Here is a 23,383-nt window from a genome sequence, read left to right on the forward strand (position 1 = left end):
GTTGATAAAAAAAATTTCTAAAATCATTGATTTGGAAATGTGCAACTTGCCATTGTCAGCTGGAAATATAATTTGACCCACATAGTTTCAGTAATGAATACAAAAAATGGTTAAATCGTTTTGCATATATGTTTACCTTTTTCCTCCATAGTGGAAATGGACATTTTTAAACAAAGGAACATAATTTGGTAAACTGAACTCGAACCGCAATACGGACTTTACCGAGAATATAACTGTAGCGCCACCTGTTAGCATAATTTGGGTGTCACATATTATTAACACATATCAGATGTCGCGTCGTATTATGCTTGCTGCATATGCGTCATTCTTACTTATGACATTCGTCATTCAAGCTGAGTAAATAGACCCAAATACGTAATAGTTATAGTACATGAAAAGTGTTAGTTACGAGGATATAACACTGGCTGGGGCGACATAAAGGGGTGTTTCTGCTAAAAAATGGCGAGGCCGTAGGCCAAGACAATTTTTTTTGCAGAAACATCCCGAGATGTCGCCCCAGCCAGTATTATACCCCCTTAATTAACGAGTTTCATAGACTATAACTGTTTTATTGCAATGACATGTTTTCGTTTTATGTAATAGAAACAAATAAATAAATAAATCGTTAGCTACATTACAGTTATTTATGATTCAAGTTATGTTAGAGGCGGATTGTAAACTGTCAAGATTAAAGGGAAATAATTCATTCAGCAGCTATACCTTTTGATTAAATGAGAGTAAATTTTATTTTATTAATTATTTTGTTTATATTTTCATTGTATTTATATATTTATTTTATTTATTGATTCCATTTTTTTATTATTTTTTTTTCACTGGAAATGGTCGTTACCACTGCCCCATTGGAGCCTCTATGAAAAAAAAACTGCATTGATATATACAAGGTGCGAAAAAACTCGACCGATATATAACAGTCGTTTTTTTCCTATATGAATCAATGAAAAAACTGTACTGTTATATATCAAAACAGTTTTCAAATGCTCATTGAAGTGTACTGAGTATAATGGGTTAGTAAGAACAAAGGAAAAGTTCCAAACCATGCGATAATATACAATTATTGACTAATGAGCCATTGATTGTGATGTGATATTCACCGGCAGATGACATATTGACCGAGGCGATAGCCGAGGTCAATATGACTTTCTGCCGGTGAATATCACATCATATTCAATGGCTCACTCGTCAATAATTGTTTTTTTATATGAATAGGCTAAGAATTTAAAAAAAATCACGAAAAAGTACAACCTTATATACATGTACAAATTTTGCCTCGTTGAAGCGAGGGGAAAAAGACGCACGTGTTAGGCGTGCAACGACTACGAGAACGCTGCGCATACAAAAGTAATTCAAGTTTATACTCATCGATGCGGTTTAGCCTTTAAGTATAACAGTAAAGTAATGATATTTCAATCGAGAAATATGTCATAAAGAACAAAACTCAACAATTATTTTTTTAATTAACACACGTACTTAACAGTCTACGGTGTATGGTCATTGAATATGAGTCTCAATCTATATTTAGACTTGGAAAATCCAATTCAGCCAGTTAATATGATACTACACCCAGTGAATATGATTTTATAAAAAGTTATGTTGACTACAGTTTGGACCAATGAGATTGCAGCTAATTTTAGATCATATAATAAAAACAGTTATCGCATGGTTTGGAACTTTTCCTTTGTTCTCTCTAACCCATTATACTCAGTACACTTCAATGCGCATTTCAAAACTGTATTGATATATAACAGTACAGTTTTTTTCATTGATTCATATATAGGAAAAAACTCGACTGTTATATATCGGTCGAGTTTTTTTTCGCACCTTGTATATATCAATACAGTTTTTCATAGAGGCTCCAATGGGGCAGTGGTAACGACCATTCCCAATAGCAAAAAAAAAACACAAAATAATAAAAAAAATGAAATCAATAAAATAAAATAAAATAAATATATAAATACAATGAAAAATATGAACAAAGATAATTAATGAAATGAAAAAAGCCCTTAAGGTGACAACAGACACTTTCCGTGGTACTCACATAAATGTCATTTAAACAAAGTTATTTTAGTAATAATTGTTATTCATTTAATCTTTGTGCATTAAATGTCGTTGATCATCATAAAAAATAACAATATTGAAAAAAAGGCCTTTGTAAATGATTGGATTTTTGAATAAAAAATCCCTTAAAATTTTAATCGTCATATCAAAGTCATTTTTTTTTTTTGTCATCAAAACTTTTTGGAAAATAACCATACTTATATTATCGGGGGGAACCGTGTCTAAAATTTTTATATCTTTTCTCAAAAAAAATATTACGTAAAGTCAAACAAAATATGCGACTTTTTCACCATAAATTACGTAATTAAAGATAATTAGTCGCTGATTGAGCAAACAAAAATCCCTGACACGGTTCCCTCCGTAAATGAATTTCCTTTCATGTGCTTTAAACCGCATGTTAATTGCTTGATTATTAAAAAAAGTTATGCCGATTCAAAAGTTAGTCGACCCGCATCAAACGAAGTGTCATAAAATCTGGGCTGTTCTCCTCTCGGACCCCTACGTTTCACGCTAAATAATTGCATAATACCACAAATATCGCACCAGAGAGGGATCACAAGTTGCGGTAACATACTCTAACAACATTTTAAATGACCCAGTGACATCTGACCAATTAAAAAGCTGCTGATTAAATATCAGTTTTATAGCCGAAATTTTCTTCAATTCTTTAAACGTGATTTACTGGTTCGATTCTGGTTTATCCGTCGCACATGTCACGTGACGAGCGGGTAAAATTTGAGGCACTCAGTGGGGGCAAATGGAACGCATTTGCGCACCGCTAGCGGGGTATTTTTAATTTATTTTCCTATTTGAAGTTTATTATTATTATCAACAGCATAATTATTGTATTATACCAGTGTCACTCTGCCTGTGTATTTCGTTGTATGAAATTCCGTTAAAATATAAAAATAAAATAAACCAAAAAACTGAGCTTCTGACAGTCTATTTAGAAGTCCATGGTAGATGTACAAATAAGAACGGGATAGTATATATTTTTTCCACCAAATTGATTAAATGCTTCACATATTTTAATAGAAATAAAAGGCATTTACTCGATCATTATGATGTGGCCTTCTTTGACTCTATTATCATGAATATCATCTATGCACGGCATAGAAGATCCAGTTTCTACCGGGATAGACAATAAATTTCAATACTTTGTCCCAGATTTATTAGTACTTGTGTCGGATTTACTGGCGAACAATTTATTTTCACTGAGAAATATTTTACAATATCTTTTTTTTATTCATAGAGAAATAATCATTCATTAGACAATCTAAAAATGGTTTTAGAAATTTGTCAGGGAACACCTTACCACAAGTTAATAAGCGTTCACATAAAAAATGTCGTCTGTTGTTGTTTTACTTGACATTGTTAGAAAACGAGGTTGAATGTAAAGTTAAGCCCTTGAATCCGTACAAAAGTCTATCAAATGCCAATGTCCTGATATATATTTAGATTTTAACGGGATAGACAAAAATTATTTAAACACATTAATGGATATTTTAGCAACTAACATTTTTAATCAAAACCCCGTGGTGGTCGTGCCGTTTGCCGCTTTCTTAATTTATAAAAAAGGCTAAATGTTGAATATTCATTAAAAGATGTTCGGTAGATGACGATACATGTATTTACGAGAAGTATGGAACCAAGTATGGACCTGTAATTCACGGATATATGGAACTAAACCGATTTCCCCTAATTGATGCCTCAACGTGTCTAGGGGCGGAAGCGTTATCGATAATCGACAGGTTACGCCGAATAAAATCAAATAGTATAGGTACCGTTTTTGAATCGTTTTAAAAAACAATTTTTTGGACTAACTGCTTCCAATTAAATCACGAATGTGTTCAGAAAAGGTTGTAAAAACTACTTTAGCAAAAAATTATTTTAGGTTTTTTTGTTAAATTTACTCCGTTTCAAATTAAAAACTTAAAAACAAATTTGGTACAGGGATTTCAGGCCCCCTTTATATTGATGTTTTTGTTTTTTTTTTTTGCGGGGGCGAAAAAAAAACTTGGAAAAAAGCCTTTTTGATAAATTTAAATGAATGTAGTAAAGATTAAATTTTTTATTTTTTTCTATACCCAAAAAAAAACATTATGCCTTGCGATAAAAAATTATGTTTGAAAATTTGTTAGTTACGGGGGTTTTAAAACTGGGGTAGGGGGGAATTTTTGGGGTGTTCTGCCCCAAAAAAAGTTCGGCCTTTTTGGCCCCCCATTTTTTAACCCTTAAAACCCCCTTTAGTCGCCCGCTGTTATTCCCCCTTTTAATAACTTGTTTTATATACTTTTATATTACGTAATACAACAATGACCAAAGGGCCTAGGGGTTTTGTATTAATTTTTAAAAAGAATTTGTATTATTCACAAAGCAAAAAAGTTGGTTATACTTTAAGTCAAATGTCTAAAAGTTGCATTTATTTTTTGTATTTTTGTTTTGTGGCTATTTTTTGTTTTTTTCTAATAGAGTATTTCAAAAATTTAAAAAAAGAATCTTTAAAAGGGTAGAAAAAAAATTATAGAGTGAAAATTTATCTTCATTAAAAAAGGGGGTTGACCCTTTAATTCAAAACATTTAAAATTTAATTTATTTTTTTCTTTTAAAATAATTTTTCTTTTTATTAATGAAGGGGTTGACTGGGTTTGATAAACTTCTTTTTGGGTTTAAAACCTTTGTTGGGATATTGCCTTAAACCCAAAATTTACTTGAAGGTTGATTTTTTTTAAATTTTGAAATGGGTTTTTTCTATAATTTTATTTAAATTTTTTCAAAAAAAAATTGATTTTTTTATAATAGGAAAAAAATCCCTTTATTTATAAAAAAATTCTAAAAAGTTTTAACTTGGGGATTGAGCTTTAAAAGACCTTTTACTGGGAAAAGCAAAAGTTGAGAACTGGTAAAATTTTTCATAAATTTTTTATTTTTGTACCCATTTTAATTAAAATTGGGCGAAAACAAAGGCTTTTTATCAAAAAAAAAAATTTGAATGATTAAAATGTAACCTTACCTTTTTTATTTACCGTCAATGTCAAAAAATAAAAAGTTCTTGTTTTTCTTTAAATGGTATAACTTTATTTTAAAAAATTTTAATTAAAGATTTTTGGGCAAATTTTCATTAAAAAAAATTTTTTTATTATACCCCCCCAAAAATTTAGGGGAATACATGTATAAAGGGCACTGTTCGGCGGGTCGGTTGGTCCTTTAGGTCGTCTCCTTTGGTTTCCAACCTTACTTTTTGTTTGGAATAAAATTATTGTTAATTCAAAAACTTGGTATATAGCAACCTCAGGTAACCACCTCGGTTTTGGATTGCTGTTAAACTCCCTGGGGTCAAGGTTAAAGGCACTATTACTTATAATGGAAAGTGGTTTTCGGACAATAATGAGATTATTGCAATTAAACTTGGCATATAGCAAAATCCCAGGTTGGTATTGCAATTTGGACCCCCCTCAGGTCAAGGTCAAGTCACATTAATAAAATAGAAACATAATTTCCAGACAATAACTGAGTAAGGAATGAGATATTGTAATTTAACTTGCTTATATTTAGCAAGCTTATTATGAAGACCCAGCTTGTTTTCACGTTTGGATCAAGGTCAAGGTCACCATTATACCAAAAATAAAAATGGTTTTAGGACAATAACTCGAGTTAGGAATAGATATTGTAATCAAAATATATAGATTGGTATATATCAAGCTTTATATCAGACCCAAGTTAAGATTGCTTTTTGACCCCTTGGAATCAAGGAGGAATAGGTCACCGTTACTTAAAAAAAAAAGAACAATGGTTTCTGGACATTAGCCAGAGTTAGGAATAAGATATGGCAATCAAAATTAGTATATAACTAGCTTATAATTGTGAAGACCAAAGTTAGTTTTACGTTAGAACCCCTTCGGGTCAAGATCAGGATCACTGTTACTAAAAATAGAAAAACAGTTCTGGACAATAACCAGTGTTAGGAATGAGATATTGTAATCAAACTTGGTACATAGCAAGCTAATATGTCATCACGGGTTTGGACTCCCTCGGGTCAAGGTCACTGTTACTAAAAAAGAAAAATGGTTTCTGGACAATAACTAGAGTTATGACTGAGATATTGTAACCAAACTTGGTATATAGGAAGCTTATATAAAGACCAAGGTTGGTATTGCGTTAATACACCCTCAAGTTAAGGTCAAATACACCAATACTAAAGATAATAAAACGATTTTTGGACAATGATAAGAGTTATGTAATCAAACTTGATATATAACCTTATATGAAGACCCAGCTTTGGATTACTTTTGCACCCGTTGGGATCAAGGTTAATGGCCCCGTTACTAAAAATAGAAAAATAGTTTCTGAACAATAACTTTAGGAATGAGATATTGCAATTAAACTTGGTATAACTCACAGTTTTAGATGTAAAGTAGAACATTGAACACTATGGTTATGATTATAATAATAAATACTTGGACAAAACAACAAGTGAAACCTATCTATTGAAATAAGAAAACGAAAAATTGATTTCTTCTTTAATTTTCATTTTAAAGATTTGTTTAAACTCATAATTTGTTTAGTTTTAGAAAAAGTCAAAAAGTCAAGCGTTGCCCCCGCCCGATGGTGGCTCTTGTTATGTTTTTTCTGGTTCTGGTTATATGATGATAGCTTTTTAATTAGAAGCATGCGTATAAAATGACGACCATAGAGGTATTTCCTAATTTCATCATAGTCTGTCATCATTTCTTCAGAATGAAATGTTATTACTATACTTTGGGTCCCAGCAGTTATATAGCGCCGAGAAGACCTTTTACAGTCATGATCCTTATTTACTATTATACCCTTTTCACCTTTCTTATACACGGGGGAGGAACTGTTTGCGAATGATGGAGTTCTTATGATAACTTGTCAGGAGTTTTTGTGATAACTTTCACGGAGTTCGTCGGAAAACTTTTGTATATACTACAAAAACACTCGTCCTAAATGGTAATTGTTCATCTTTAAAAAGTGAGTTGTAGGTGCTTAATTAAACTGTAATGATTTAGCTTGCAATACATCTTGTATTATGTATCAAAAACTAATTCGTAGGCCATTTTTCGTTGTTTCTGGTTTAAAACCTTTCTTATATGTTATTTGCAATATCATTTTAGTTGAAGATAAAATATAGTGTAAAATGTTCTGCTAAAGTTTTATCAATAAACGGGAATCACGAAATCCCTTATATTTATTCGTTATAACATACTCGTATGATCCCGTTTTGTCGGTAGTCAGAGAAACGTTACAATATAGTATGTTTTACTCAAACTAAAAATATAAAATTGTCAAAAAGAGACTTTGTTTTATTCCTTATCACCTTTTTACATTTAGAAAGGGAAAAACTTATCTCAAACATGGTCCTCGCCACATTGTTTTTCCACGACTAGAAGTACTATGGGAAAGGTCTTTCTTTCTCTCTTTTAAGTATTATCATATTATGTCAGGGTAAAGAATATTCATTTATTTATAATTTCCTGTATTATTTAACGGTACGCTTTATATATGTTCTGATTTTACAGAACATTCTCACATATAAGACATTTGCTATTATTTGAGGTGTCCTTTACGTCTATGATTAAAAAATAGACGTTTTGGGTCAGATCCTGTCCCCCAACGTAATACGCACTTGTTCACACTCTATCAAACATATTTTAACATTTAAACACGAATGGGACATCTGTTACAAAGTTAAAACGGGTTTTCAAACAATTTTTACTCATATGGAAAAAATACCTGTTACATCAAATCTCAATAAAGTACTTTATTGAACCAAGTTATCAACATGTATGTTTTCATAAGCGTCTGTAGATTCAAAGGCGGGACTTAAACCAATCGTCTAAATCATTTAGTTTGAACTTTGAACGGTATAGCTTAACCATCATTGTGCAGAGACTTACCACTGCGACATTGTGAAAAGTAAAATCAATAGAAAGCCTTTTCGACCATTGTGCATTATATAACACATAAACTTGACAGCTATTTGTACTATAATAGCGGTCGGTTCTATGAGAACAAGTGCTATACTAGGAGACCAAATAATCACATATGTAGAAAGATAACTTCTTACTTAGGGCTTAGGAGATTTTATATTTGTACACACCAATCAAGACAAATAGTTTTCAATCAATGTATTGAATATCTATACAGTCCTACAAAGATTTTATTAGCATATAACAAAATCTAATGTTCCTAATTATCAAGAAATATTCAATTTAAAGTGACATTATGTCCATCCAAAGATTATATAGTGATCAACTTTTTACATAATTCCTTTTACTTCACTCGAACGATAAATAACTCACATGGCCATAAATATCCATCGGAGTAACGTTCAATTAATAAAAGAGCGGGACAGTTCTTTTATATTCTAGGCAGATTTAATATGATTTATCCTAAAACTTTGTTAATACCAACTGATTATCATCATCTTTTGAAATACTTATAAAATATATGAATTATATATTGTTAAGTCAGCTTTACTTCACAATGAAAGTACGAGCATAATGTCACTTTAATTGTTTAATTAAACCGTACCTGTGAGACTAAAAGATGACCAAGTCAAGTTTTAGCCTTGGAATGCTGACCATCTAATTAACAATGTCACAATATGCTTATCTATATCATTTAGTGCACCAAAACAACTATTCGATTGGTTAACTTTATGGTTAAACACTGCATATAACATACCATTAGTATAAAATAAATCATATATATAGTATAGTAGCACAATATAACTGCAAAACAACAACAAAGATTATGAAAAAATAATTTGCATGTATATACACAGAGTTGGACAAATGAAAAGGATAATTAGGAAGCAAAATATACATTATATATAATGCGACAGTCTAGTTATAGTAATAACTCTAAAAATCTAATTTAATTTATGTCTTTATATATCATGTTGTGTTTAATCTCTGTCCATTACTGATCAAGTTTTAGCTTTTCCATTTCTGTTTGTTCATCATCTTTTTTGTCCAACAGATGATCTAGAAAATCTTGTGCAAAGTTTAACATCTGCCGCAGTGCCAGCAATTGGAGGATACTGTTGTTGTCATGAAGCTCTAGCTCATTCTCGTAATTTTTCACCGGAAGTACATTTGCACGAGGAAGTCCGAGAATTTGTGAGGCTTTATCCACGTGTTGCTGCACTTCCGGGCTATTGAATACCAATGACACATCTTGCTCAACTTCTTTACAGAGTTTGTCTATCTTTGTAAGTAAAATGATTTGCGGGATTCCTGAAATTGTGTTAAAATATTATGGATGTTTGTTTGACATGTCATCAAGAGATAAAATTACTCTTCAGGTTTGAACATTTATATAAATGTTACATGTTATATAAAGTACTGAAAAGCGCTTTTTTCAAAAAAATGTCCGAGAAAAAGCAACAACTACTTTTGAATTCAATATGTTATTAATAACCTTACATTAAAGATTTGATTGTTATGCTGATGGAACCCAATTACTACTGCTGTAATGAACAACCCTCTATATAACTGTTAATCGTATGACTTAAATTTTACTGTTAGTTCACCAATGGCCAATGTATTAAATACTTATCGATAATAATAATATCTCGGTATTTGACTATTCCAACTGCCTAAAATGGAACATATCATTTAAAAGACAAATGATTAATGCTACGTCAAGACAATAAGTATATTTATCTATACTGAATATTTACATGTACATAAAATCGCTGTTTTTGAATGGTATCACGTGACTGTCCAATATATTTTCAATTTTTCCCACATGACACTCGCTTAAAATCAATAACAAACAGCGACACATATCGAAATGTATTGACTGTCTGACATTTTTATTAGAAAATAATATTGAGTAACACTTTGCGTTTTCTCAATTTCATTTGTTTACATAAAAACAACTATTTAAAAAAGTATACAATGAAGAATATATGGACTCGTGCGAAACCTCAGAAACCATTTTGAGGTAGCCTGGCGGCTTGACCGATAGGGTTTCTGCATATGTGTGTATTATACAGTAAAATGTCGATCAGTCTTTAATAAAAACGACATCTGTTTCATTATGTCAAATACATAGACGATATTAAAGTTCTTGAAAATTGCACAAAAAAGACAACTCTCATTTTCATAAATATCAATGGCTCTTACCTTTCTGATTCATCAGATTTTGGAATCCTTTCATTTTCTCTATTATCTTTGAAGACAATACTTCTAACGTGGTTGCGTCCAAAACGAATACTGCACAATGTATTACGTCGTTATCAGTAGGATTTGCCTTGAAACCAGGGGTTTTAGGTGTTATTTGGGTGTTTGTGTTGAACTTGAAACAGAATTAATAACAAATTGTTATCCAAATACAAAAAGCACACATGCCGAAGTTAAGTTTTTTTTGTATTTCCCGTTCTTATTACTGAAATATTTTTTTAAGAATACGTTTTATGCAAATACATACAGACGCATAAAGTATTTTTTCCCTTTCCTCTTATTTTGGTTTAGATTACTTCCAATTTTTATCCAAAGACATTTATATAAATACTCGTACGGCACGCATTAATTATGTATGTATTACTTTTATATTTCCCCGTTCTTATTGTTGTTTTTTTTAAAGAATATAGTTACCCAAAAACATACAGCATACATACAAACATATATTTATATATTTCATTGTTTTTTTTTTATTTATGATATAAACTATTTTTAGATGATAACGAAACAATGACCAATCAGTGATCAAAGTATATATCAAGAGATTACATGCGAGAATTTGATAAATAGGACTATTTAGCATCGTTTTGTTTCAAAATTCGTTACATGGTTGAATAGCTTTTTGCATTACAACATATACATGCACCACTGTCCGTCCACAAATCTATATAGGGAGAGGAATCAAGAGGAATTACTTCCTGACAATTGATCTCGGACAATGAGTCGAATGCTCATTAAATTTTTGTCTCTCGCCGCTGATTCAGAAACCATATGCGATAAGTTATCGGTCATTTGTCGATAAATTGATTACAATGGTCAGTTATTCAGGAAAGCTTGTTAGGTCAGCGTGAGCACAGAAAAAGAAGCACGTACTTTCGTCTAAATAATTCGAGGAATACTTTTTCACTGGTCTCAGTAGAACTTTCGATTATACAGTTAAAGTTTCTTACCTGATAGTAGTTTGGAATGTTACCATCAAGCAGATAGTTACACTCGAGAACATCTAGACCCTGCGACTCTTCTAAACCACGTGTGTCACATAATCGGAAATTAAGTGGCGCCCCTGACCTGACTTTTACCTTGTATGGGGTGTACTGAAGAAAACGTTGTTCATGATATACAGAACTTTCGAAGTCATTTGTAACAGCAACTATATGGGAAGAGTGACAATTTATCTTTACTTTCACGGTAATCTGACGACTACGACAAATAATAAGACTTATTTAACACTATGTAATATGTAATCTTTTTGGTTTAGTTTTGGTTTATGGTCATTACTTCCAAACTAACAAAGTATCCATTAAAACATAATATCATGATGCATCTTGATGTGTTTACGCCAGTTTTTGACGTCAAGGGTCAAAGTCTAAAAATATACATTTACTACCAAAGCTATTCACTAAAAATTTGCTTTACTTATACATTTTATACCCGTGATGCCATATCACAAGAACAAAAATAATCTAAAATCATATTTTGCAAAGCAAGCCCCTTATTTAACTTAAATTCTTTTGGACATTCTTTCTGTTAAGATTAATTTCTCAAAAAAAAAACACCTATAAAAACAGTTTAAACGTTCAAGATCTGTTCAATATACAAATTGGAAAGCATTTCTAAGGGATAGAAAACCTTGGAGGTAATTTGTGCTCAATTTTTATACTTTCGTGATTTTCTGAGAAAAAAAACTGAAAACATACATGTTCACTTCAAGCTTGAAAAACATGTCAACTGTCAAGGGACAATTATTGTGCAAAGTAATTTTTCAGAAAAATGGTTCTTTTTATATTTTGCTTTATCATTTTTATCAAGTATATGCACTGAGAAAAGTGTAGCGTTTCGCTCCTTGGGCAATTCTTGTTAACACGGCATCAATTTGGGTATAACTTTAGTTCATATCTAGAAAAAAACGTGCAAAAACGCGCACCAGTTTGTCAGTACGCTGCAGACTGACATAATAAGATTTCAAAAATGGACGCCACAGGATGATTACATTTACTATGACACCTGAACTATTAGGAACTGGAAATACAACTGAAGTTACTTTTGAGTGTAATTGCATTTTTTTTTCGGGTTATTTTGAAAAAGAAGAGCTATTTCTGTAAAAGCAGGGCAAAGTAAGGCTAAGATGATAAATAGGGAAAGTAGTGACTGACAGAAAGCCTGTGTTACACATCAAAAACGTTTAAGTGATTATATAGGTATTACAATTTTTACTGTGACTATTGGGAGAGGGCGTCGGCATCAACGTCGTCGTCGGCATCAGGTAACGCTTTTGTTAAAGTTTTACATGGAACTTCTTGTACAACATTATATCTCATTAAGCAGAAAAAGAAAGCTGTTTGTATCTTCACACACTTTTTGAGATCATACTTAGTGGTAACTATTTAAGGTCTATAACTATAGCACGGGTTTTAACTGAATTATGGTCTATTGGAACTTTTTTGGTGCAACATTAATCTTCAAAACTACTGAAGGTATTTACTTAAATCTAACAGATGTCTTCGTGATCTCTTTTCAAAGACAATATATCTTACATTGATTTTGATTGAATTATGGCCCTTGTTTTATCAACAGGCACAGAGATTAGTCGAGCGCGCGATTCTACTGAAGACTCTTGTTGTTGTCTACTGGCAAATTAAAAAAAATGGAAATGGTATTCTTATATAAAAGTGTCCATATTTTTTATTATTATGATTATCATTGTTATTTGTTGGGTTTTACTTACATTGCACCATCACAGTATATTAATATGGCGACTTTCAAGCTTAACTGGCGTTATTTCAGGCACGAACGGGCACCTGAGTACAACCACTGATGTTCCGTAATCTAGTTAGATATCTTCCTCACATGAAATAATTCCAAGTTCCTGTCGGGATTCGAACCCACAGCACTAAGGGGCAAATAGTTTGAAGTCAACAACCTTAACCACTCAGTTACGGTCTTGTCAAATTATATATGTGTCATTATGACTTCGACCTTTGACCTAATGACATCGAAATCAATAGGGGTAATCATATTGGCAATGAAAGAAATGTTTCTACCAAGGTTTACAAACTAAGTCTACTTACTGCTCAAGTTATGATCGGAAAAACATTCAATGCAACATTTAACCTTTGATCTAATAATCGAAAAAATAATAAAGATAAGTTACAAGCAGTGGAGGGGTATATATCTACCAAATGACTTTTACACACTCAAGAAATTAATCGGAAAATGAAAACTGTACGGACGTACGGAGAAGGTAAATACGGATGGATGGACAGATAAACAGATCTACGACATCCCATTACCGTATGCTCCCGCTTTTAAGAGGGGTTTAACATGCATGATTTAGAGCTAGATCTATCTTAATTCATTACAGTAGACATGCAACTTGTTGATAATATAAACTTATAAATGTATTCTCACGGCAGTTGTCAAACTCTGTTCGGCGCTACCACTACATGCCTTCTGTGTAATTCGACCTTGAAATATCGAATTGATAGAGTTGAAAAAACTCGACTTCCCGGCACCAACAGGACCAATAATTAAAATACGGGCATCTTTCACCTTTAGGTCAGGGATTGGTTTGAAGGAAACAATTTCTTCTGTTAGCTCGTTCAGAAACTGAAAATATTAAACACTATAATAGACTTGTTCTAAACGTAGGACATAAAACATAGATAGTAAAGTCATGTTTATATGAACGCATTTGTAGGCTCAGTTTAATGTATTTAATACAGCCCGAGAAACAAGTTGTTGCATCTAACATAAAGCACAAAATGAGAGCTTCCTTTGAGGTGGTTTATTAACATTTTTTGTTGTGGATGCGCATGATTAATCATTTCACAGTTTTATATTATGATGAACCATGATGATATGGTAGCATATTTTGGCACCAGAAGCTTGAGATATTTCATGTATTATTACCTCATGATAAATGTTGCATATCCAGGGACTTTTCCTGCCAAAAAGGGAAATCCTTATGGAGCAATGAAAACAACAAAATTAAACAGTTACAGGTAAAAAAGTTGATTGATAATAGTCAACAAATACAGAAAATGCTAAATATATGACTGTTTACGTTTGAAAAATAGAAAATGGACGCATTTATGTTGTTTTTGAAATGTCAATACAATATATTTTGTCAAATATTGTACAGTTACCTGTTCATTCCAGCTTTTAGTCATTCGCCATGGTTTCGTGTCCTCCTTCTTGACTTTGCTTGGTCTTGTCCCATCTTGATAAAATATAAAAATCAGCTGTTGTCAAATGAATGTCATTTGTTTAAACTTTATACATGTACTCACAATAGTCAATTTAATTATTAATTACTTTATTAATCAGCATTAGCACTTTTAAATCGCATTGTATAAATCGCTAAGGAAAATCATAAACAAAAACAATTTAAAATATGATATTAAGATTTTTTAACTGCACACATTCATCAGTTAAAACTTCCTCATTACATGATAAACCTCAAGTTAAATGTCATGCGTTTCAAAGCAAAGCAACATCCACATAACCAATTACAATAAACTGTAAAAATATTTTATTACATCATTTTTTGCGCAACCATCCTACGGTTCAAACGACTTGTATTGAGGCATTTGGTCTGAACGTTTGTTTAAATGAAGACTTTGATGATATGTCTGAATACCTCCATATATATCCTTTACACCTGCTAGGGCCATTAGGTAAATGTCCAATAAACTAATAAAATTAAGTGTGGATTTAACAGAACAGAACATTAGAGAAGTTTTATTTACGTGTACAACACATGTCTCTTGTTAAGCAACGTCAAATTAAACATATAATTTTCTTTATAAGCAAACACGTTTTCAATAGTCCACAGAGAATGAGCAATAACTAAACTTTAAACATAATGGTGTTTTGACAATATCAATATATGTGATTTATACATAAATCTAAATATTGCATGAGAAAGAACATTATTTCAACACAAACATATCAAGATAATACCCACTTTAGGAATATAAGGTTAAGATCATTGATCCATATGAGATTGCAAATCATATTGTTTATCGTATAATTAAAGCTGTTTGAAACACTTAGTTAACTTCTTGGCATAACTCATTTCTAATTTTAATGACTGAGTTTTTGCACTTGCACAGATTGACAAGAACGCAGTTATTGTTTGACTGTAACAATTCTAGAAATTTTACATACTTGTATAAACATAATAGTAACGTTTGATATATTTAGTTCGCATTTGTTTATGCATTTTACAAATAAGTACAAAATGAAATTCATCTTCAAGTTCGTTAGCACAGAAGTTCCTATCTCTCTAACATATCGCTTCCAAATTTGCAGATTCAATTCTTAAATTATGTGCAGATATACGCAATTTCATGAGATATATAATTGAAAATTGGTAATACAGCAAATTAATATGATTTCCCATACGAAAGCCTATTTTTAAAGAACAGCTTGAATCATAAAATGCTAAAATCTTGCCTTTTTACCCAACGGAATGAACTTTAATAGGTCTAATTCATCTTTTCACACCGATTTATGTATGATAATGAATGAAAAATGTAAAAATCGGTGAAAATAACGATATTTTGTGCAAGCGTCTAGAGATACTGCTCCAATCCTGTATTGAGCTAAATCCGAAAGTAAAACTCCCTCCCGATAAAGGTGAAGGATAGATGTTAACCAGCAGCAAAACTAAATACTTATTGAACAGAGTCTTTTCTAGATAGAGAACAGGTCAGGGTATCGCATTGTAACATGGCCAGCGATTGGCTGAAAAAAAGTGCAGGGAAAACCGTATGACTCAATTTATACATGAGGTGATTGGATGGAAGTGGGGTATTTTTAAGTAAAAAAACTAATTTAAAAAGTAACACTACACTGTTTTCTGAAGAAAATGAAATATTTCATGAGTCTCTGTGATAATTTTGACTTGGATTTTTGCATTCATAAAAAGTGTATGTCAGTCTTGTGATCAGCAGAAAATTTCAATGAAATGGGGGGGGGGGGGTAATCCTCTCTGATGTCATTTTGCAAAAAAATTGGTTGGCTACCCCTATATAACAAGAACATTTGCATGTGTCAGGCATTTCATTCTGCTAGAAAAATTAGCTCTTTAGCATGAAAACTCAATTTTAAGGTAGGATTAGGGACCATTTCTTATAATGTATGTCTATGGAGATATCAATGTGAGTGTCTGACCTAAAGAGAGGGAAATTGGAACTGTCATAATTCATTTGTAGTACTTTGTCTTCATTGATACACCATGAAAAGCTGATATTTTGGAAGAATGGATGTATACAGCCTGTCTAGGTATGAAATTTCATTATTTCAATGCAACTGTTGGTGTTTACAGCAGATAATGTGTCAAGGGGGTCAATCTACAAGCATTGTTTACATATGAAAAAGAGTATTAGTGTTCCTTAAAAGTTAATAATGGTTTGTATTTTCTTTAAACAGTGAATTTGAGTGATAATTAATTGGTAATATGTTGATGATGAATAATGTAGACCTTGGTCATTAAAAATATTTTTCAGATTTCAAAGAAATGCTGTACATTGGCTATACACATGCCAGGTTTGAAGACTTATGTATAACTTGACAGGACCTGATGTAAGCACATTGGCCACTTTTGATGGGTGTTGCAGGTATATCACTACAAATGCATATTGCCAGGTTCAAAACTAATATATTAATACTAGAAATAGTCTAGGGTGCTGTTTCGGTTTACTTTCAACTTTATTTAGGGGCGGACATTTCTTCGCTCGGCACTAATTTTTTTCCATTTTGCTCAAATATTTACATAGAATGTCACAAATAAATTGCTTTTATGTCTGTTTCCCATATAAGAATGTTTTGTGTTTCATTTACAGGCATAGATAGCATAAAAGCTTCAAATAAATAGCATTTTAAGTCTTCTGTCTTAAAATTTACTTGGTTTCATGGCATGAATATCAACACATACTTTGAAATTGAAATCCATTGAAAAATGTAGCTTAATTCAGTTAGGTAGCCTCTGAATAGCCTCTTATTATGTGGTTAAGATGCAAAATAGTGATAAAAATTTATTGTTTTCTATTTGGTAATACATATTTACACACTCACAATGTATAATGCCATAGTTTTTAGACTTAATATCTGTTTAATGCATAATTGAAATGAGCATCATAATGGCCAAGGGTAGAATTATTTTGTAGAAAAAGTTTTATTGATAAGTAAAAGTTGATCTACTTTTTCACAATCATATTAGGCAAAATTATAACACAGCTTTAGTGTCTCTGATGTGTCTATAAACAGAAAAAGCACTTATTCTGGTAGATAAATGTACACAAAGGGTGTGATTATGCACAACTTTAGTGAATTACCTCCCTTTATTTATTGAGAAACTTTGATAAGTGCATAAATTCTAGTGTCTGGCTACCTAAATGAGAAGAAAATACACAATACTATCCATTCCAAGTACATTTTGGTCTGAAGAGGTGATTTACATGGTAAAACACCTGAAAGAAGGTTTCAGTTGTCATATTTGGCTCCAAATGAATGCAAAAATGGCCAATAAATTGGGTGTAGAAGTCAAATTTTAGGCTATTACTGTGCTGTTAAGTCCAGAGGAACTAAGTTTTTCCATATATTGCATTGTTTATATCCATGTAAGAGAGAGACAAAATATATATAAAGAATTTTGGCATTTTATTGGCATTTAGGCTTGTATTTAAGACTATATAAGCAAATATTTGGAGTAGAAAAATACAGCAGGGGCAATTTTAAAATACCTAGTTACACCCAAAATGTTGCTATGTGTGTACAAATAACGTGTAATCCATAGTCAGGTCACTATACGGTAGTTATTAAGTATGTTTGCTAAGCTAAATCTTCATTCAGGAAGTCTATTGGTAATAAAATGTTGAAATTTGGGTGAAAAATCACTTATTTTGTTATGGGTGGGGTGATAAAATTGCTCCCTGCTACATCCTTTTGTTAGAAAATTAGTATTTTGAAGCACTTCTGTAATGAGAACAGTGTAGTGTTGCTATCTGAGTGATTTTATGGAAGTTGTTACAAAATTGGCTTCAGAATAATGAATTATGTATGAAAATCACATGCTAACATTCATTTTCAGAATATCCGGATTGCGGCATAACGGCGCTTGTTAGAAAAAAGGGAATTTCAAAGTTTTAAATGACTTAAGAGTGGTGAAAATGCATCCATATAATTGGTAATTGTATATGCAACTTCATTTATTATTAGATATTAGAATACTAAACATTTAATATTCCCTTTAGGTCAGGGTATCGCATTGTAACATGGCCAGCGATTGGCTGAAAAAAAGTGCAGGGAAAACCGTATGAGTCAATTTATACATGAGGTGATTGGATGGAAGTGGGGTATTTTTAAGTAAAAAAACTAATTTAAAAAGTAACACTACACTGTTTTCTGAAGAAAATGAAATATTTCATGAGTCTCTGTGATAATTTTGACTTGGATATTTGCATTCATAAAAAGTGTATGTCAGTCTTGTGATCAGCAGAAAATTTCAATGCAAAGGGGTTTGGGGTTAATTCTCCTTGAAGTCATTTTGCAAAAAATTTGGTTGGCTACCCCTATATAACAAGAACATTTTCATGTGTCAGGCATTTCATTCTGCTAGAAAAATTAGCTCTTTAGCATGAAAAGTCAATTTTAAGGTAGGATTAGGGACCATTTCTTATAATGTAAGTCTATGGAAATATCAATGTGAGTGTCTGACCAACAGTATCATTAAAAGTTATACATGAATAAACACAAATATCATACATATCAAGTACAAATGTTGCTGCAATGCAGCAATTGAGAAGCTCCGCGCAAAAAATGCGCTCATTACAGATACCTTACCAAATTATTCCTACGCACAGGTCATGTTATATTCAGATTAAGTACTATTGTAGATTTTTTCCGAATGTTTTGTAAACCATTTATTGCATAATTATACTTATCTTATGCACTGTCCATAATTTAAAAGAGGGGAAAGATATTTAATATAAAAAATGCTTTCACTGATGCCTACCTGGTAAGGAAAGTAATTCCATTGAATACAAACAAGACTTACAAGCCTTGTAAATGTTATGTGACATGACTGTACTGTGTTCTGTTTGTGTCACTACTGTAGTCAGTACCATAAGATGATAAAAATATCAAAGTCTGTTTTTTATTATTATAATTGTAACAAATTTACAAATAGTAACAAAAGGGACTAATATTATAATATAGTAATATTACATGCATTTTTTTCATGTCAAATTAAAAAAAATGGTTTCTTTCAATACTGAAAGTAGAACACACTCTGGAATGAAAAAATGGGATGAATTTCAAAAAGACCAAATTCAGGTTTTGTTTGTTTGTTATACACGCGTTACATGGTGATACAGTATTTATCAATATAAGACTGTTACCTGAATTTTAGGCAGGTATGAGGAAATTCACTAACAACATGTTCGTGCGAGTCAAAGATATAAAAGCTTTTTGACATTGGTGATATATTAAAAAAACTATTGTTAATTGATTTATAGGGAGATCAATATACTTTTTTGTTGAATTGCTTTAAAACCATTCATTAAAAACATTACACTTCATGTTCAAGCTGCAGATCAAAGTTTCTTTTATCAATGATGCTATCTATCTATAGCCTATGCTTCATGAGGATCCATCCGCTTGTAAGGCCACAAAATGCAGCTTTCGCTGTCGAGTACGGACCCCCGGACATGTCACCAGTCATACCCTTGAAGCACAAAGTGGTATGCAATACCAATGACGCCAATGAAATGTAACCTTATATACTAAAGTTTAATTATTTCAAAACAACCAATATATCAACATGTTATTATTAAACATTTAATTTCATAAATATAAATTAAGAATAATTATCAAAAGCAAAATTATTAAAGTCTTAAAATTATGCCTGAAATCTTTATTATATTGACAAATTAATCACTAATAGTATACTTGATATGCTGTGTGTAAATGTAATTCAAATTGTAACAAATTAAACTTTCATGTACTACTAAAAAAGGGAAATAACAGTTTGATAACCGAAGTGTCAAAAATCAGAACATTTATAGCTATTTATAGCTTTCGAATTCATGTACAGCAGAACTGCTTTCCGGTTCCCATTCATTAATATGACATGCTGCGAATCACCGAAGGGGAAACCAATATAGAAATTACAAACTCCTAATTAGGCTTTTTTATCTCCTACACGTAGGAGTTAATTTTTTTACAGAATTTTATGAATTTGCACCAGGACGCTTCCGTAAATATTACCATGCCAATCTTGTACATAATTATCAATAAGTCTTTGTTTAAATATTCTAGGAAATAATTTACCATCAACATTATCACTATATATAAAACAATCAGCAAAACCATATGTATACAATATTCGTTTAACACTTGAGACCCAGTTATTATATCCATGTTCACAATCGATAACACTTTGTTCATAAACTTTTTTCATAATTATATTATCAGTTTGGATTGTTTTACACCAAAACTTGATTACTTTAACAAAAAGATCAATATATAAAGGCCACCCTCCTTATTCACCATAAACCCTTGCATTACATGTACTTGTTCTGACATTTAGAACATTTTTGCAAAATTTAAGGTGAATACGTTCAATTTCTTTAGATACTTCAGCAGAGTAATTTAAGATAGAACCAACAAATGAATCGAACAGTTGGCATTTGAGTTTAGGTTTTATATCATATTTTTTACAATTATATAGTAAAACATTTAATACCTTAAGACCTTTGCCAATTAAGTGTTCCTGGTTTAAAGCAATGTTGCCCGTATAATTAAAAATAGTACCCAGGTAGTTAAAATTATCAACTGTTTCTAATTGTTGCCCATTGTAGTACCATTTTTCATTTGCACGTACTCTACCTCTTTTCCTAAAAACCATAACCTTAGTTTTTCACGTATTAAATACACAAGAATTTGTTTGTCTTTACCTGACATTATCAAATTTAGCTACATTTATGTTTGAGAAATTTGGTAATGGTTATCAATAGAATCCACAAAAAGAAAACCACAGTTTTAACCCATTACGTGATATACACGCCTTTTAACGCCTTTCCCCCCCCCCCCTTTTTTTTGTTGTCTCAAATGGTGAAAAATTGACTTATTTAGGCCCAAAATACTTGTTTTTGTTTGAGAAATGTTGTTAAAAAAGTGACCACTTTTTCGGCGTGGCCCCCAACCAAAAGAGACATCAGGGGGTTGCCAGAAGGGGGATGTGCTCCCTTCTGTTTGGGGGGTTTGAAGGGGGCGGCAGTCTCCCTCATCGCCAAGAAAATTTTGGACTTGTGAGAAGCTAAAAATGACCCCAGATCGATCATAAGGTAAAGTGTAACAAACGCTGAAAAGCATTTGACTCTATCTCAATCCATTGAGAAGTTGCAGCACTTTGAAATCAATTTCGATGGAAAAAATCAACGCTAAATAGTAATTTTTGGCAATTTTGAGATGTCCCCTCGTTGACATGGTAACAGATAACATGGTAACAGGTAACATGGTAACAGAAAATTTAAGCCTGAGCATGTTGTTGCAAAGGCAATGGTCCAGTCAACATTTGTGGCAAGTTTGATTAGTATTGAAGCAGTTCTTATAGTTTTATAGCAATTTGAACTTGTAACGGGAGACTTTTCAATGAAGACGGCCATTTCACGAAGTTATTGGTTAATTGTGACAAATGAGGGGAATAACTAATGAAATTTTAGATAACAAATATTTTAGCATTTACTTCCCTTCAATTATTCAAAATCAATAACAAGAAACATAATCCATATTAGTCGAGCAAAAAATTTACACAATATGCCAAGTTTTGTTTGTTTGTTTCCTTTTTTTAAGTACTATTTACATTACATTGTTCTAGCGCATTTTGATAAATAACTTTACTATCTGTATTCAATAGCTTAAACTAATACTTAATAAATAATGTGAACATATCGATTTATTTTCATCGAGTGGCATGAGAATAAATATTTCATGAGTAGCGGTAGCCACGAGTGAAATATGATAATGTTAATACCACAAGATGAAAATACATCCCGTACTAATAGAAACAACTTGAATTTTCTGTTTAACATATACATTTTTCTCTTTTTTGACATTACACTTTGAAAGTTTTCCCCTACATTTTTGTGTATTGGCTGAATTTTGAAGAAAGTAGTCCGCAAGACAGAAAAACCCTTGTGCATTGTTATATTAAATTTCAAGTTATTCACGACATCAGTAAAAAAACATTTTCTTCAGATATTTAAACATTAGTTATTTACATGTATGTATAAACTTGTAACTTACAGTCAACTTTGTAGACCTCTAGCTCCGTGACGTTCAAATTGCCATTATTGATATCGTTTGCAGTTAAACCCTTGTTGTCGTAAGTATTTCCAATGCTTAGGCCACCATTTAGAGCAAAGTAAGTGCCCGAGCTGTTCACTGTGATTGTAAAAGTGTTTAAGTCATGGCCATAACCAAATGTTGGACCGTAAGATGGATGAAAGTAGAGAGCATACTGATAATGTGATGATTTTATTGGAAATTTTGTAGTTTTCTCATTTCCACTAAATCGTAGCTGATACAGGAAAGCGGAAGTGTTGTTGATATACTGGTTAGTACTGTTCCAGCTGACGGGAGCATAACCACCATACACTGATCCTTGTTGATTATACAGCACTGTGACTGTAGGTCCCTGGTTGTCACATTTCTGGTGGAACGTTGTAGCATTACATCCATCTCTCGTAATTGCGTAGAGAAGTGTAAATGTTTTAGGACCTGTACCTATCCATTGTTCTAGCTGATCCATATCTTTGTCTGTTAACTTTCCTCCCATTTTGCAAGATCTATATAAACAAAACTATGGCTTAGCATAATCAAAATTCACATAGTTCCAGTGTTATCCCGTATACTATTTAGGTCTTGCATCATGAGGCATACAGGGTGTAAGAATTTACTAAAATTTGCTTAAAAATATCAAATCATCATAAACTGAAAAGGTTGGTGATCATTAGATCATTTATTTGGGCCTAAAAGAATTATTTTATTTAAGCAATATTGCACTTTGAAGAGCTAAAAATAGATTT

General features: G+C 31.8%; 1 protein-coding gene across 1 annotated transcript; it reads right to left on the reverse strand.

The window, feature by feature from the left end:
- Window positions 1–8,210: 8,210 nt before the first annotated feature.
- LOC132741077 (interferon-induced protein 44-like) lies at window positions 8,211–23,146 on the reverse strand. The gene is made up of 6 exons (XM_060729162.1): window positions 22,602–23,146; window positions 14,435–14,508; window positions 13,698–13,895; window positions 11,240–11,383; window positions 10,233–10,404; window positions 8,211–9,338 (listed from the first exon to the last, which is right to left on the reverse strand). Exons 1-6 carry the CDS (start codon window positions 23,131–23,133, stop codon window positions 9,022–9,024), a joined length of 1,437 nt encoding a protein of 478 aa, XP_060585145.1. The 5' UTR covers window positions 23,134–23,146; the 3' UTR covers window positions 8,211–9,021.
- Between the last annotated feature and the right edge of the window lie 237 nt (window positions 23,147–23,383).

Source organism: Ruditapes philippinarum, unplaced genomic scaffold (genome assembly GCF_026571515.1).
Source record: "Ruditapes philippinarum isolate M1 unplaced genomic scaffold, ASM2657151v2 ctg3050_1_1_1_1, whole genome shotgun sequence".
In the NCBI taxonomy this organism is placed as follows: Eukaryota; Metazoa; Mollusca; class Bivalvia; order Venerida; family Veneridae; genus Ruditapes; species Ruditapes philippinarum.